The sequence below is a fragment of the Onychostoma macrolepis genome, chromosome 18 (genome assembly GCF_012432095.1).
Source record: "Onychostoma macrolepis isolate SWU-2019 chromosome 18, ASM1243209v1, whole genome shotgun sequence".
Classification (NCBI taxonomy): Eukaryota; Metazoa; Chordata; class Actinopteri; order Cypriniformes; family Cyprinidae; genus Onychostoma; species Onychostoma macrolepis.
Window position 1 is genome coordinate 25397780 of NC_081172.1, and position 14581 is coordinate 25412360.

At 34.7% G+C, this 14581-nt stretch overlaps 1 protein-coding gene across 1 annotated transcript in view; it reads right to left on the reverse strand.

Annotated features, from left to right (window-relative positions):
* Window positions 1-310: 310 nt before the first annotated feature.
* tnfaip8l3 (tumor necrosis factor, alpha-induced protein 8-like 3) overlaps window positions 311-14581 on the reverse strand; it is a 33951-nt gene continuing 19680 nt past the window's right edge. Inside the window, exon 2 of the mRNA XM_058750607.1 lies at window positions 311-2111. Within this exon, the coding sequence (XP_058606590.1) occupies window positions 1549-2111 (563 nt within the window). The 3' untranslated portion in view covers window positions 311-1548. The remainder of the gene's footprint in view (window positions 2112-14581) is intronic.

A 14581-nucleotide genomic window follows, 5' to 3' on the forward strand; every position in this document is an offset into this window, starting at 1 on the left:
AAAGATGTCCCTGCGGAGTTATTCTAGTTAACCAAACATGTTGAGCAGAATAATGCTGCATTCCATTTAACTCATCCATCTAACTTCCTATTTGGAAGATCACAATAAATGTACTTTCTAAATTGCAAAAGAATGGTTTATGGTCAGGGGAAAGATATTGAAGTTGAAATATCCCACATCTGACTTTGTATGGAACGCAGAATACTATTCTAACTGGCAGGAGATCATAACTGGCTAAACAGTATGGACCAATCAAACACAGGTCAACCACAGTAGCTGAAATGACAAAAGGACACTTCAGGAAGTTCATATGGATTGTTTATTGACAGATAATAGTGCTACACTCTGGGGTTACTTAACAGGCTTATGGAATAGTCACATTTCTCTTCTGCATGTATACACACATTTACATGCTCTGAAACATCAGGATTTGGAAAAACCAAGCACAGGATCATGGTAGCTGCTGTGACACTGAGTCATTACAAAGGCAAAAGACAGAAGACCAAAACCCCAAAGTTTATTTACAATCTTTCTGCTGCACTTCAGTTATGCATTTATTTTTGGCGTATGTTCTGTTCGGTTTGCGCCATTTTTCTTTTAAGCTCTCACCGCTTTAGGGATAGTTCATCCAAAAATGTTTAATTTTCATAATCATTTACTTGGCTTTATCTTGTTCTAAACCTGTATGACTTTATTTCTACTGAAGAATCCAAGAGGTTGTGCAAAGAAAGTGAATGGGACAGACTCTGTCGAGCATTAAATGATATTTGAAGCGGTTGCATTCACATTGATTCACGTTCAAATGTGTTAAGAGAGCACATTCTGTCAGGTTTGCTATCAGTAATACCAAATGACATTATTTTTCTGCATCTTTCATTACTGATTCATTTGCACCAAATTGTATGTTTTGTTAGAAATAGCAGAAGGGGAAATTATCACTGAAAGTATCACTTTTATGGTATAGTATGGTTTTATTTTCCCCCCTTAATTACATTTTACAGAAAAGAAAAACACCTTGATTATGCTAAACATCTCCTTTGAGTTCCACAATAAAAATGAAGCCATACAGGTTTGGAACATCATGAGGTTGACTATAGAATGTTCATTTTGGGATGAACTATATCCCTTTAACTTTTGAGTAGATTAACTGGACATCTTAACTGGTTCTTATGGATGTACAGAAGAAAGCTTGGGTTGCATTGCTAGGCCATTCTTAAAGGATAGGTAGGTCAAATTTCATACAGTGCATATAAAGGAGCTCGTAATTGAAAACGTTCCTGCAATTGCACACAAAGGACAGGTTTTTCGGGACACCGATTCATTCAGGTTCTCCACTTAAATGGATTTCCCCCAAACAATCATCTGGTACGCTGACAATACAGACCAGGATTTGACTTTAATCTTGGTTGACCATCCCTACAGGTTGGGTTACAATCACATCATCAAGTTATCATGACAGCCTAAATTTCAAACAAAAACCAAAGAACGCAAGTTGCGTAAATCCCAGTAGCCTGATGAAGTCTCATCTGACGAACCGTGAACTGGAGGTTAAAGTGTGCCCTCATCTAGGAGTTTGTTTATCCCATCGCAGATCTTCCTCAGGTTAAGTCTGTACTGTTCAGATGGGCCGTACAGCTCGGTCAGGAAATCCACATCTGCGAAATGGTTGAAAACATGGTCGATCCGCGCGTGGGAGCGTGCTGTCAAGTGGTGCTCCACCAGCTCATGGAGATGGTCCCTACATTCCATCAGCAGCTCGGAAAGAATGCCACGGTCGAACGTGTACTCCACCTCATAAAAGCTCACCACCGTCATGGCCGCCTGGTTCATCTTCTTTTTGAAACGCTCAACGGTCTCCATCTCATCTGGACTGAATTGGTGGTTTCGGTAGAGAATGCCAATCTTCAGGGCGATCTTGATGACATCTTTGATGATCTTGTGAGCTTCCTTCTTGCTCTTGGTGTATTCACGACTGGCCTTGTAGAGCTCGTCCAGAATCTCGCTGCTGGTATCGTCTGTGAGGAGATTTGCCACGGCCATGGTGGCCATTTTACTCAAGATCTTCTTTTGGGCCTGAAGGGCCAAACTCTTGGAGTTGAAGCTCTCTTGCCCTATACAAACAAAGAAGAAAGTAAAGTTAGCCACTCCAAGAATTTTTCTCTCTCTCTCTCACACACATAAGTCAGTTTGAATGTCAACAATGTTCAGTTTTCTACAGAACATTTTTCTGTAAATGGATTGCAGCGTTTTGAGTAACCAGGTCAAGGGCGGTCTAACAGACATCTCTGTCAATATAATACCATGCTGAAAGGCTTAAAATATAAAAATTCCATCTTTCAACATGTTTTGCTCAAAGAAGTGCAGATATTTTTCTGAACCTTTATTATTGTGGAAACCTCTATTCAGTTGTTGTTCTTGCATTTTTAAAAGACTGATACATTCCTTTGATGTTGAATTCTGTATGTCCACTCTTTTAATTTCGAATCTGAATGAAATGATGGAAGAGATGTTTTTGATTGATTTATCATTGATATATTTATTTAATTTGTGCTGATTTACTACACAAAAGGATGGAGAAAGGAGATGGAAAAATAAGAGTGCTTAGTGACATCAGCACATAAAGGAAAATAATTTCAGTCTGAACAAGTTATAAAAAATAATTAGAAAAGGTATAGAGCATCACTGGCCAATGCAACTGATTCTATGTAACACAATGACGTTTATAGTCTTTTTAAGAGGGACTTTATTGAGCCACTGTAGGTGTGTCATAACCGTATTGTGTGCAAATGGATGGCAGCAAAGCTGTTGATTTACTAATGATTTATACAGTGTCTAATGGACTGTGATAATATTAGTACAAGCTCCCTGGTCAGACTAGAGAGCTGTTTGCTCTCTCTGTTTGTGGGTACCGCACAGTCACAGTGTGTCAGAGTTCCTCTGGGTGTGTGAGATTCTCAGCGTGTTCATTCTGCTGAGGTGTGTTGTCTGTCTGATCTGGTGTTGTAGAGGTGAAAACTGTACGTTCAATAACTCAATAATAAGATTTGGGCCAAAAATAGGAGAATGAAAAGAAAAAAAAAAAACTGGATTGCATTCAGGGAAGGCTGAGGGTTTATGAATCTCATGCGGGATTCCGTGACTTGAGAAAAAGATTGATGATGGTCTAGTTTTGGCAAGTTTTTCTCTCTCTTTCTCAACTCTGGAAACAACTAATATGAATATGTATACCAGTGTTTCCAGATTTTTGTCACCTTTCACCATACACAATATGTGACCCTGAACCACAAAACCAGTCTTAAGTGTAAATTTGTATTTATTTTTGAAATTGAGATTTATACATATTATACATTTATACATACTGAATAAATAAGCTTTCTATTGATGTATGGTTTGTTAGGATCGGACAATATTTGGCCAAGATACAACTATTTGAAAATCTGGAATCTGAGGGTGCAAAAAAATCAAAATATTGAGAAAATCGCCTTTAAAGTTGTCCAAATTAAGTTATTAGCAAAAGTTTTTATACATTTACGGTAAGAAATTTACAAAATATCTTCATGGAACATGATCTTTACTTAATATCCTAATGATTTTTGACATAAAAGAAAAATTTATAATTTTGACCCATACAGTGTATTTTTGGCTATTGCTACAAATATACCCCAGCGACTTGAGACTGGTTTTGTGGTTCAGGGTCACATATATGTATTTTAATCTATGAAATTTAAACTGTAACAGCATTATTTATTTGAAAAAAAGTTTTTATACTTAAATATCTTTTAATATTGTATATTGAAATACAATTTATTACAAAACAATTGTGTTTTGTACAATTTTAAGTAGGTTTAAAACAGTTCTTGCTTCATTTTGTTTCAGACGTCACTGAAATTCAGTATGTTGGTTCAATAGTCGCTCTGACAGAATCAGTGAGTTCATTTAATTAATTATATTTTCTGACTGATTCAAATCATTTTATTAAAAGAACCAGCTCATATGAATCATTTGTTGGTGAATCAGACTACACTGTTCAGGTTGTGTTACTTTTTGCATGCAGCCCCTAAGGACAGCTCAATAAAAAGATGTGTTTTATTGCCATTAAATAGTCCTTTTTTTATTTATTTGCATACAGCTCAGACTACAAGCTAAAAACTCTGATATATTTCTCTCCGTGGCATTGTAGATCCAGCAGAGATGAAGAGCAGCGCAGGAAACACTTGTGTACTGTACATTCATTTCTGTGGAAGTACACACTCAAGTGCCTCACAGAAGTATGTTTCAAGAGCACTCATGTTAGCATGCTGCAGAAATTCTTTCTGTCAAACCATATTTCTCTTTTTGCACATGTTTGTATTGTATTTTGCATCATCTATAAAAGTCTTCACAAAAATCTTCACTCTTAAAAATAAAGGTGCTTCACGATGCCATAGAATAACCTTTTTGTCTAAATGCTTCCATAAAGAACCTTTAACATCTGAAGAACCTTTCTGTTTCACAAAAGGTTCTTTGTGGCGAAAGAAGGTTCTTCAGATTATAAAAAGGCAAGAAAGAGACGGTTCTTTAAAGAAAGTTGACTGAATGGTTCTTTGTGGAACCAAAAATGGTTCTTCTATGCCGTCGCTGTGTGTTTAAATGAGTTTTTAAATCAACCAGGATGTATGTTTTGATGTATGTTATTTAAAAAAGAAACTGTTTGTATGTTATTAGTTTAGTCAGACTTTGTTTTAGACCCCATTTTATGAGTGATCAATGCAGAAACCCAAATATTCCCAAAGAGATCGCTGCCTTAGAAGGTAGCTTCCGATGTAGGCAGTAGACAACAAGGCAGCTCTCTAATTGGGAACAGAGCTATGGTGACTGTATACGTCCATCATAATGTGTAATATCTCAGGGTTTTGTGAGATGAGTGTGTGGGTTTATCTTGAGCTGAGCTGATGATATGGCACAGGGGTTTTGTTTTGTCGTGTTTATCTGTAGGAGGCGTGGGCAATCTGAGAGCAAATTTTATTTAGATACCTCCTAGTTCAAATTACACACTACAGACGTGATTAACATTACACAAACAAATGCAGGAAATCTGTTCTTTTCTGGACTCCTCTGCAGAGAGCTGTCACTCTCGTTTACTGCCTCACACAAATCACTGTTATATGTCAGCGGGGTGGTCTGGAAAATACGTCATTTGAGAATGCCACTGAATGCCACAGAATGGCACGTGAATGCCACACAAACGCCCGACGCAGGCTCCAGTCTCTTTTATTTCATGTAAAGAGAGCCAGAGTGAAGTTGACCTCTATGCACATACATCCAGCTGCCAGGTGAGATGGTGCGACCTCGATCTGACCGAGGCATGACCTTTAGCTAGTGTCTCTGACAGGAATGATGATGTTCACTCTGAATGACAAACTGGTTCATGCAATTACTGCTCTTGTAGCTCAGCTGGTAGTGCATGACACTAGCTGCACTGAGGTCATGGGTTTGACTCTCTAGTGTGCTTTTAAAAAGAGTGTTTATTACAGTTAATAATAGAATTTAAAGGAATATAATTAAGTGCAAACTAAATGTTGAGTCGTTTACAATTATATAAAAATGTATTATAGTTTAATTTTATATTAAATAGTTTAAATGCTTATATTAAATAAAACTGGTTGAAATACGAGTGATTTTTTAATCCACTTACTGTAAGTAGAACTTAAGTACATCTCTATACATAATTTCATAATTGCTTACAATACTTTTGAAATATGGTTTTCATTTACATTTATGGTAAACTAAAATATACTTTAATGTGATTTCTGTTGAAACTTGTACTCTATGTCATGTGTTTATATATTTTTGTAATTACGCATTTATTACCATTTAGTACATTTAAACATAATATCAAATAACAGACTACAGTTAAAATTACAATCATGTATTTGAGGTGCTTTTGTCAACACATCAAAATAAATGTACTTTAAAGAACAACAAAAGGTTATTAAAATAATTAAATAATAATATAATGTAGAATAATAATATAATAAAATAATACAATGTACTTTGAAATAAAACGTTTAGTTTGACATTATTACAGCATTATATAACTGCACATTTTAAAAGTGTATTAAAGTTCGTTAAGAAACGCAAAAGTGTAGTTACTTTAAAACTGAAAAGAAAACAATGTAAAAAAAATTGTGAAGAAAAAAATAAATGCACTACAAGTGCACTTTCATTACAATTAAGTGCCATTTTATTTTTAAGGGTCTGGAAAAATGTATATAATAATTAGAGTGACAATATAAAAGCAGACTATAACAAGCAGTGCTGTTTTGTGAAAAAAAGTGGTAAATTAAAAATTCATGTTGCTACTCTGGCATTTGTGTTTCCAGTGAAGAGATCTTGGTTGGCATTTCATGTTGGCATCACTTAAAGGGTTTATATTGTAAAAAAAAAAAAAAAATTCATTTTGAAACAAAAGGGTAAGATGCACTAGGTCAACAAACTCTAATACATTGTCCTAACCAGGCGTGACACAATACATTTTCAGAGACAAGTAATTTATATTTCCACACTGAAAGCAGAAATGGTTTGTGACCTGAAGCACAGCTGATCAGAGCATATTTGATGTTTAATACACAACTGAATGGAGCAGGCTTTTGGACAAATTAGATTTCTCTTTGGACAAGGCTACCAAATGCACCAGAAATAGAAAGCAGACCAAATGTTGTGTTGCTTCAACTTACATGGAAGGGATTGCATGTATTGCTTAGCTTAATCACATCACACCTGGTCATGATATGGTGTAACATTCCATACAATGCGAAGCTTTCCCCCCAGTTCATTTATTAAAACTAAACTGCATTGGCTTGTTCAGAAATCAACATTCCCGTGGCATCACAACCATGAGCTTTTGAACATATGGCTGCACATGCTTACATATCTATGCTTATTAAGTGTTCAACAACTTCATAAGTGGAGGTCATTTCCATACTGTAGCCTATAGAAGTCTTAAAGGTACAGTAGCATATTTTTACACTGTGTCTAGATCTGGTGTTGCCACGGTATAAGGATCAGAGAGAAGGTGGAAAAAGTTCTTGAAAAACTAAATTAATGACCAAACAATGTATTAGGATCTATTATGAAAAGCTTTAGCATGCCATCTGTCTGTATAATCATTAATGTACTATTACTACTATTTTTTTTTGGTCAGGGCTATAGTTTATGATATCAGATTCAGAATGGAAATTGTAAAGAATTTATCGATTATTGTCCTAATTCTAATTCCACTTCACAATTCCGCAATACCATATATTTTGTTTATATGTATTATAAATAAAATACTGTACTATACAAAAAAATAATAATAATGTTTTGGTGATATGCTTTACTACAAAACTAATTTGCTAATTATTGTATACCTTTAACCACATATTGTCCTATTATTCAGTAATTTAAATACTTAAAATATAACAAACCTTAAGTATGTACAACATAATTACGTTTATTTTCAAATAAGTAATCGGCTTGTGGTTTGAGTCAAATATTAATGGCACAGCCATTTCATACTGATTTTGTTTGTGACTCATATGTGAGTTGTTTAAATGATTCATTAAAAGAACCAGCATGTAAATCATTGGTTTGTAATTTAAACTACAATGAAGGCATTGTGTTGCAAACCGGCAGCACAAAACATGTTTTGTCTTTCTACATTTTCCACTGTATTATTTTGTGGCTCCAGAATATTTTCCAAAGCCAATTTTTAAACTCTTAAGAATTTGCTCTGACACCCCTGGCAGTTGGTTTTGCAGTGCACAGGCGTTTGACTGTTTCTGCATCTGTGTCAGCGCTGTCGTTTGTTGTTGATGTGAATCGAGGCTTTGTTTAGCATCTCTCTCTCTGTGATGATGTAAAGTCGGTGAGTGACAGACACGACCTGTGGCATCAACACACACCAGACCAACCTGACACTGACCCGGCTACACAGCGTTTCTGCTCTTTTGGGACATAAAACTGTCAGGGCTTAAGAGGGTCATGCAGGTGAAAAAAAAAGAAGAAGAAAAAAAAAAACTGCTGTCTGAAAGTGTGCAAGAGGAGTTCACTAATAATGAATTTCAGCCAGTCACTGACAGTGTTTATCTGCATGAACTGTCTGCGTTGTTTTAGCACAAATTCACTGAAGCAATTATGCAAATCAGGTAAAGGCATAAACAATTCCAAATAAATGTGTGCTGAAGATAATTAGCATGGTGCATGTTCTCCGTTTCACAGGCTAAATTGGAGAGGATGCTGCCAACTATCAAGATATGGCATATGACACTCTTCTCCATTATGTACTGAATAACAACCTTTGAATTATTGACCACGCTATAATGTACACAAAATGTTCACCATTTGCATTCCGTTGACAATGCAAAATTAATTGCACCATAAAATATTGCTGACTTGTGAAAAGCGAGAAAATGTACTTACTGTAATTACAAAGTATGATTTGTGCATAAAAAAGTAAGCATAAATCTGCACCCATAAAAACCTCTCAGTGAGGCACAACCAGGGATGCAGTGTAACTGTAACTCGCTGATTAACTACCATAGTAAAATGCAATGTTTGAGAAACTGACCCAAAACTGTAGTAACATGGTCACACCACCGTTGTTTGAACCACAATGGTTCAACAATAAAAAATAGTGTGGTGGCGTTAAAATAGTCATTGTGTCAGGCCCCTTCTCTGATGAAGGCCCTTGGAAATAATCACAGGTTAAGAGCTGTAGTTCTAAACATGTGTATGAAGCTGTTAGCACTTGTTTGTTTGAATTATGGTTTTGGGCAATGCCGAATTTTTGAATTATGTTGGTAAGGATCTTGTGATTATATTTGATTAATGATGTTTTGGGAAACACACTGCTGATCGTATGAAAAAGCACAAATGATGCATCACTGTAGAAACTAACTAGCTTGTTACAACTCTAAACCACAGTAAAACCTAAACCATAGTTTATAGCTCATAATTCTGACTTAATAACATGCAATTGTTAGTTATGAAGTCTGAATTGGGAGATATAAACCCGCAACTGAACAACTTTTTTTTCCCTCAGAACTGGACTTTATAGTGAGTTTATTATCTTGCAATTCTGACTTTATAACTTGAAACTGTGAAGTTACATCATGCAATTTTGAGAAAAAAGTTAGAATTACAAGATGTGAACTCAGAGTTGCAAGAAAATTCTTTTAGAATTGTGAGTTTATATCCCATAATTCTGACTTCATAACTCACAATACTGACTTTATAACTCGCAATTGCGAGATGTAAACTTGCGATTATGAGAAAAAAAGTCAGGATTGTGAGATAATTGCCATTACTTAAAAAACAAAACAAAACAAAACAACAACAACAACAAAAAAAAAAAAAAATATATATATATATATATATTTATTCAGTGGTGGAAATGGGCTTCCATACACTGTAAAAAAAAAAAAGTTGAGCCAACTTAAAATTTTAAGGCAACCAGCTTCAGCAGTTTTTTGAGTTTTCTCAACTTGTCGTTTTAAGTTTATACAACAAAAATTTGAGAATCTTCCACAAAAATAAGTTGAGCAAACTCAAAAATCTGCTGAAGCTGGTAAAACAATTTTTTTTTTAAGTTCGCTCAACTTTTTTTTTCTTTTTTTTTTTACAGTGTAGTTAACAGCATTCTCCACAACATAATTTGTTGTAAAACTTCTGCTGTAATGAATATGGCTGCTGACAAGCTAAAATATATAAATTAAGTCCACATGTGGTAGTAATACGAAACTATGCAGTTCCAATCACAAAAGTTTGCAATGCCGTATGCAAATGTTCGTTTGAACTATAGTTTTGTGAAATGGCAAATCATTGAACTACGTTGGCGATGATGGAACATGCGACCATTGGCTAACAACGCTTATGAACCCCTGGATTTTGAGTGAGTAGTGAAAAATGCAGAAATAATCCATTAAAAAGTGGAACAGTGTTTAGTGATTTATACCCTTAAAAGGGAACACACAAGAGATGCGGATATTTAGAACTTAATTAAATGGCAGTAGTTCAAATTCTGTTTACTATGTTCCAAAACACAGGTACCGGCCGCCTGGGATTTTCCAGGAGATAAAGATATTATCTCTCAACAAGTGGCCTATGTATTTTTCTGTCATAATATTGTGCCGGTTTTCTGCTAACCTTATCTGGTGTTTGGAAGAACGAGGAATGCTCTTGCAGCCTACATGACTTCCACACACTCACCAAGCAAAACCCACATATGACTGATTTGTTTACATCCGACCATTTAAAACTAATCCTCAGACTCTCTGTCCCTGTCTTATTCTCCTCCGACCACACCACATTGTTTTCTTCTGTCCTCTCCAGACTGTGTTTATTGTGTTCAAGCTGTTGTTTTGGTGTGCAGAGATCAGATGTGCTGTGTGTCTGATTTCAACTAAAGCATATGTAAAGTACTTGGTTATAATTTTACCATTCAAATTTACCACAAATGCTTGCCAGTACATTCAGCAGTACACTGTAACAATATTTAAAAATACTGAATTATGAAATGTCATATGAAATAACTTACATGGGTCAAAATGGCACTTTAAAGTTCAGCTAATTGAATTGAATTTTAAACTATAATACATTTTCAATTGCTTTTGTGTCCAAAACATTAGATTCAGTTCGCATTTAAGTATATTCTTTTAAATTATATAAATTCCATAATATGTACTGTAAGTGTAATATATGTAATATTATGTAAGTGTACTTCATTTTCAACATCATACCTGTCTCATACCTTCGTTTTGAACTATAGCTAATTTTATCACTTTGTTTTATCATTTCCAAAATTTGTTTTTATGAAATGTTTGAAAAGTGTCAGCCAATGGATCTTTTGTGTGTTCATGTGTTTGCATATTGACCTTTTAAACGACCATCTGTAGGAAAATGAGATGGACTGGTTTTAAATATAGGACACACCTTGCTTTGTATGATAGACAGGTTTATGTCTCACAAAGATATTTATATCTTTCTGAAATATATACAGCACTTGAGCCAAACGACTAAACAAACTCCTAGACAAAAAGAAATAACATTATATTTTTATTTTCCCCTCAAGATTTTCCGCTCTGTGCCATGTCAAATACTTTCATGAAGGGTATCCCAGTCCTAGTGGGAGATTTTATTTCTCATAAGACGCTCTTACAAAGGTCAGGAAACTTACTGAACATTTCAGCTGTTTCATTGAAGTATCAACTCTTTCATTGCAGAGTTTGATTTGGTAGCTTGGTAGTCCGAACCTGGCTTGCTTAGAGTGTTTTGTGGCCTTAAAAACTATAAGTTTACCCCAAAATACTATGGTATCTATCTGATAGTAATACAACGTCACTTTGATATATACCATGGTGCATCATATTGTATTTACATGTTACTTCAAGGAATCCCTTGTGAAAAAGAAGTGTGCTTAACTGTTTTGAATGTGCACTTGTAGTATATTCTTTAAATAGTTGCAGATAATATAATATTAATGAAATAAAAGGCCACTTCAGTGTAATTAAAGAGCCTGGCCATTTGTCTACTTACATCATTTCCTGTTTTTGGCCCAAGTGTTTTTGTACAGTTCACACTTAAGTAAATTCTTTTAAATAATTTTAATTCCATAATAAGTACTCTTTTAAGTGTACTTATTATTTACATGGAAATAACAAACCTGTCCCATACCGGTCCAAAAACATTGCAATATTGTGGTACCATGTCAAAAACCCTAATACCACCATGGTACATTTTTTTGTTTACTTTTTTGTGTCATATCTGCAGTGGGTACGAGTTAATCTGGATAATAATGACTGCTGTGTTTCTCAGTGGGCGAGCAATGAGCCTGGGGTGTTCCACTACCCATAATCCTCCTGTCATACCAGTCATTTATGATGGCGATACAGAGAGAGAACTGCTAATGACTCCTGTGGTGTCACAACATCACACTAAAATTCACCTGACAAGCTCGCAGCTCCAGATTTGTGGTACATGTGGCCGCAGGGGGAATGAGTGTGTGTGTATGTGTGTGTGTGTGTGTGTGATTGACACAAGCTTGTCACAGTGTGTGTGCGCGCCACAAATAGACATTATCAGGGGTTATTTTTGGTCCTCCAGCATTGTGTGTGTGTGTGTGTGTGTGTGTGAGTGAGTGGGTGGGTGTGTTTGTGTCTCTGGGGGGCTTGCTCTTGAGTCACTGTAAATTTAATCAGCAGTTTAAATAACTGACTGATGAAACATGCAAAAGAAAACATAAAATATCATATTGTAAATATAATTGAGTTAACCTTACTGGTTTTATTAGAAAACAAATCTATCATGGTAGTATGTGTGTGTACAGGTTTAGTTATATTTGTGAGGACCTATTATTTTTGAAAATGACTTTAAATATATCATGCAGCATGTCAAAAACAGACTTCTAAAGTGTTGCACATTATATGAAAGGCTCATAAATCAGTTATGCTTTCAAGGGATAGTTCACCCGAAAATGAATATCCTGTCATTCCAAACTACTATTATGTTTTCTTCTGTGAAACATAAAAAGATAATTTAAGAAATATCTTTAGCTTTTTTTCTCCATACAATGGTATTCAATCAAACCAGGTGTCACTATACGTTACGGGAGCAATATCCCAAATCCTTCTCCTTGTGGGGACATTTTTTGGCCCATTAGGAAACAAGCTTATAATGTGTGTTTTTTTTTCTTTTTTCTTTGTTTTTTTTTTTTGAAAATCTAAAAATGCAGAAAGTTTTGTGTGAGAAATTTAGGGGTAGGGTTGGTAAGGGGGTAGAAAATACAGTTTGTACAGCATAAAAACCGTTATGTCTATGGTTTTTTTTCAGTTTTATTTTAGCAATTTTTAGCACACAAAATAACTTGGCACCTAACTGAAACAAGTTTTATTTTAACTTTGTTTTATTTTCAGCTTTATTTTTTAATAGTTTTTGTCTTATAGTTAACAATACTTATTATCCCAAAACTGGGATATATGAGTTATATGTTAGGGGTAGAGACATTGGTAGGCTATATGTAAGTATATATAACATATATGGCATGTCTGCAGCTAGATACATTTGTGTGTATGTTTATCTTTGATGTCTGTACAGCTGTAGCTCTTTTTCAATAGGTGGAAAATTCTAAAAACAAATGTAGGTAAAAAAAAGAATGAAGTTTGTTTATCTTGGCCTTAAGGCAGAAAAACCCAAGGATTTAATCATTAGTGAACTTCCCTGTTCATCCAGCTGGCTTTGTGTTTACCCACGAGACCAAACACAAATACTCTAATGTCAGAGTAGGTTGGTTTAAACAAAACCTTTTTGGACAACATGGCAGCATTGGATGAGTGTGTGTTTAATGCAAGGATTTTTTTTTTTTTTTTTTCTGGTGAGGTTACAGTATTTATAAAAGCAATAGAAGTCTTTGCAGTGTCCCCATTTAGATAGTTAAGTAAATGTGTGTGTTTGTGCAGAGGGAGGGGATTTTCATCAGATGCCACATCTTGCTGTGTTTAATTTAATCTTGGTGTGGAAAGTATCGTCTGCCAGTGATTAAGTTTATTACAGTTTACATTTGCAAGCGTTTATATCCTCACCCACACTACCCGCAATTCAGTTATAAATTCACAATTCATTTATAAATAAGCATTTAAATATACTTAACATGATGTTTTACAGCTTCTGACACACTTAAAATTGGAATAAACAGTTCAACTCAAAAATGACTGACATCATTTGCTCAAATGTGAATGAGATAACTTGTTGCTTGCGACGAACAAAACAGATATATTCACTTCAAAGAAAAAAGTATGTTTTATCATTCTTGATTTTTCACAACTTGTACTTTTCCTGAGTGAGCAGGATTGAACTGCAGCACTAATAATGTCTCATGAAGACCAACAGCCAGGATGTTTGTTAAATGATAAAATATATCTTCCCCAAACCCTATCATAAACCCCCAGAAAACTTGTAATATAAGGAATATTTTGCATGGTACCACTCTTTTTTTTTTGTAAAGCTTGATGCTAGTCGCTAACCCACTAACATATGAATGAGCGCGAGCATCTTTTTCTTTTTTTTTATTATTATAAAAACTAAAAAACAAAAACAAAACATACATATATACACATACACAATAAATGAAACTTATTTTTAATTTTTAGGTACAATCAACTTATGTATGTCATTTCAACTTAAATTACATTAAACCGACTTATAAAATAAATGGGTTGAATCTTGTATAACTTGCGGTATTTAAGAAAGTTGTAAATTGTTAAAATTATTTTGATGAGTTAAAGTAATGTAAAAACATATGTTGTCCTGAATTATTGATCCATTTTTTTTATAGTAAAGTTTGAAAAAACACTACAAGTGCACAAATAAATATGCAAGGGAATATTCTGCAAAATGTCTCCTTTTTTTGTGTTCCATAAAGACTGCAATGACATGAGGATATGTGACAGAATTTAAATTTTCGGATGAACTATTCCTGTAATTTTCTTGTTTCTTGGACCATAACACAACAGAGGCCAAAAATGCAATTTTGAAATGTCTGAGACTGACACAATGACTGCACCGT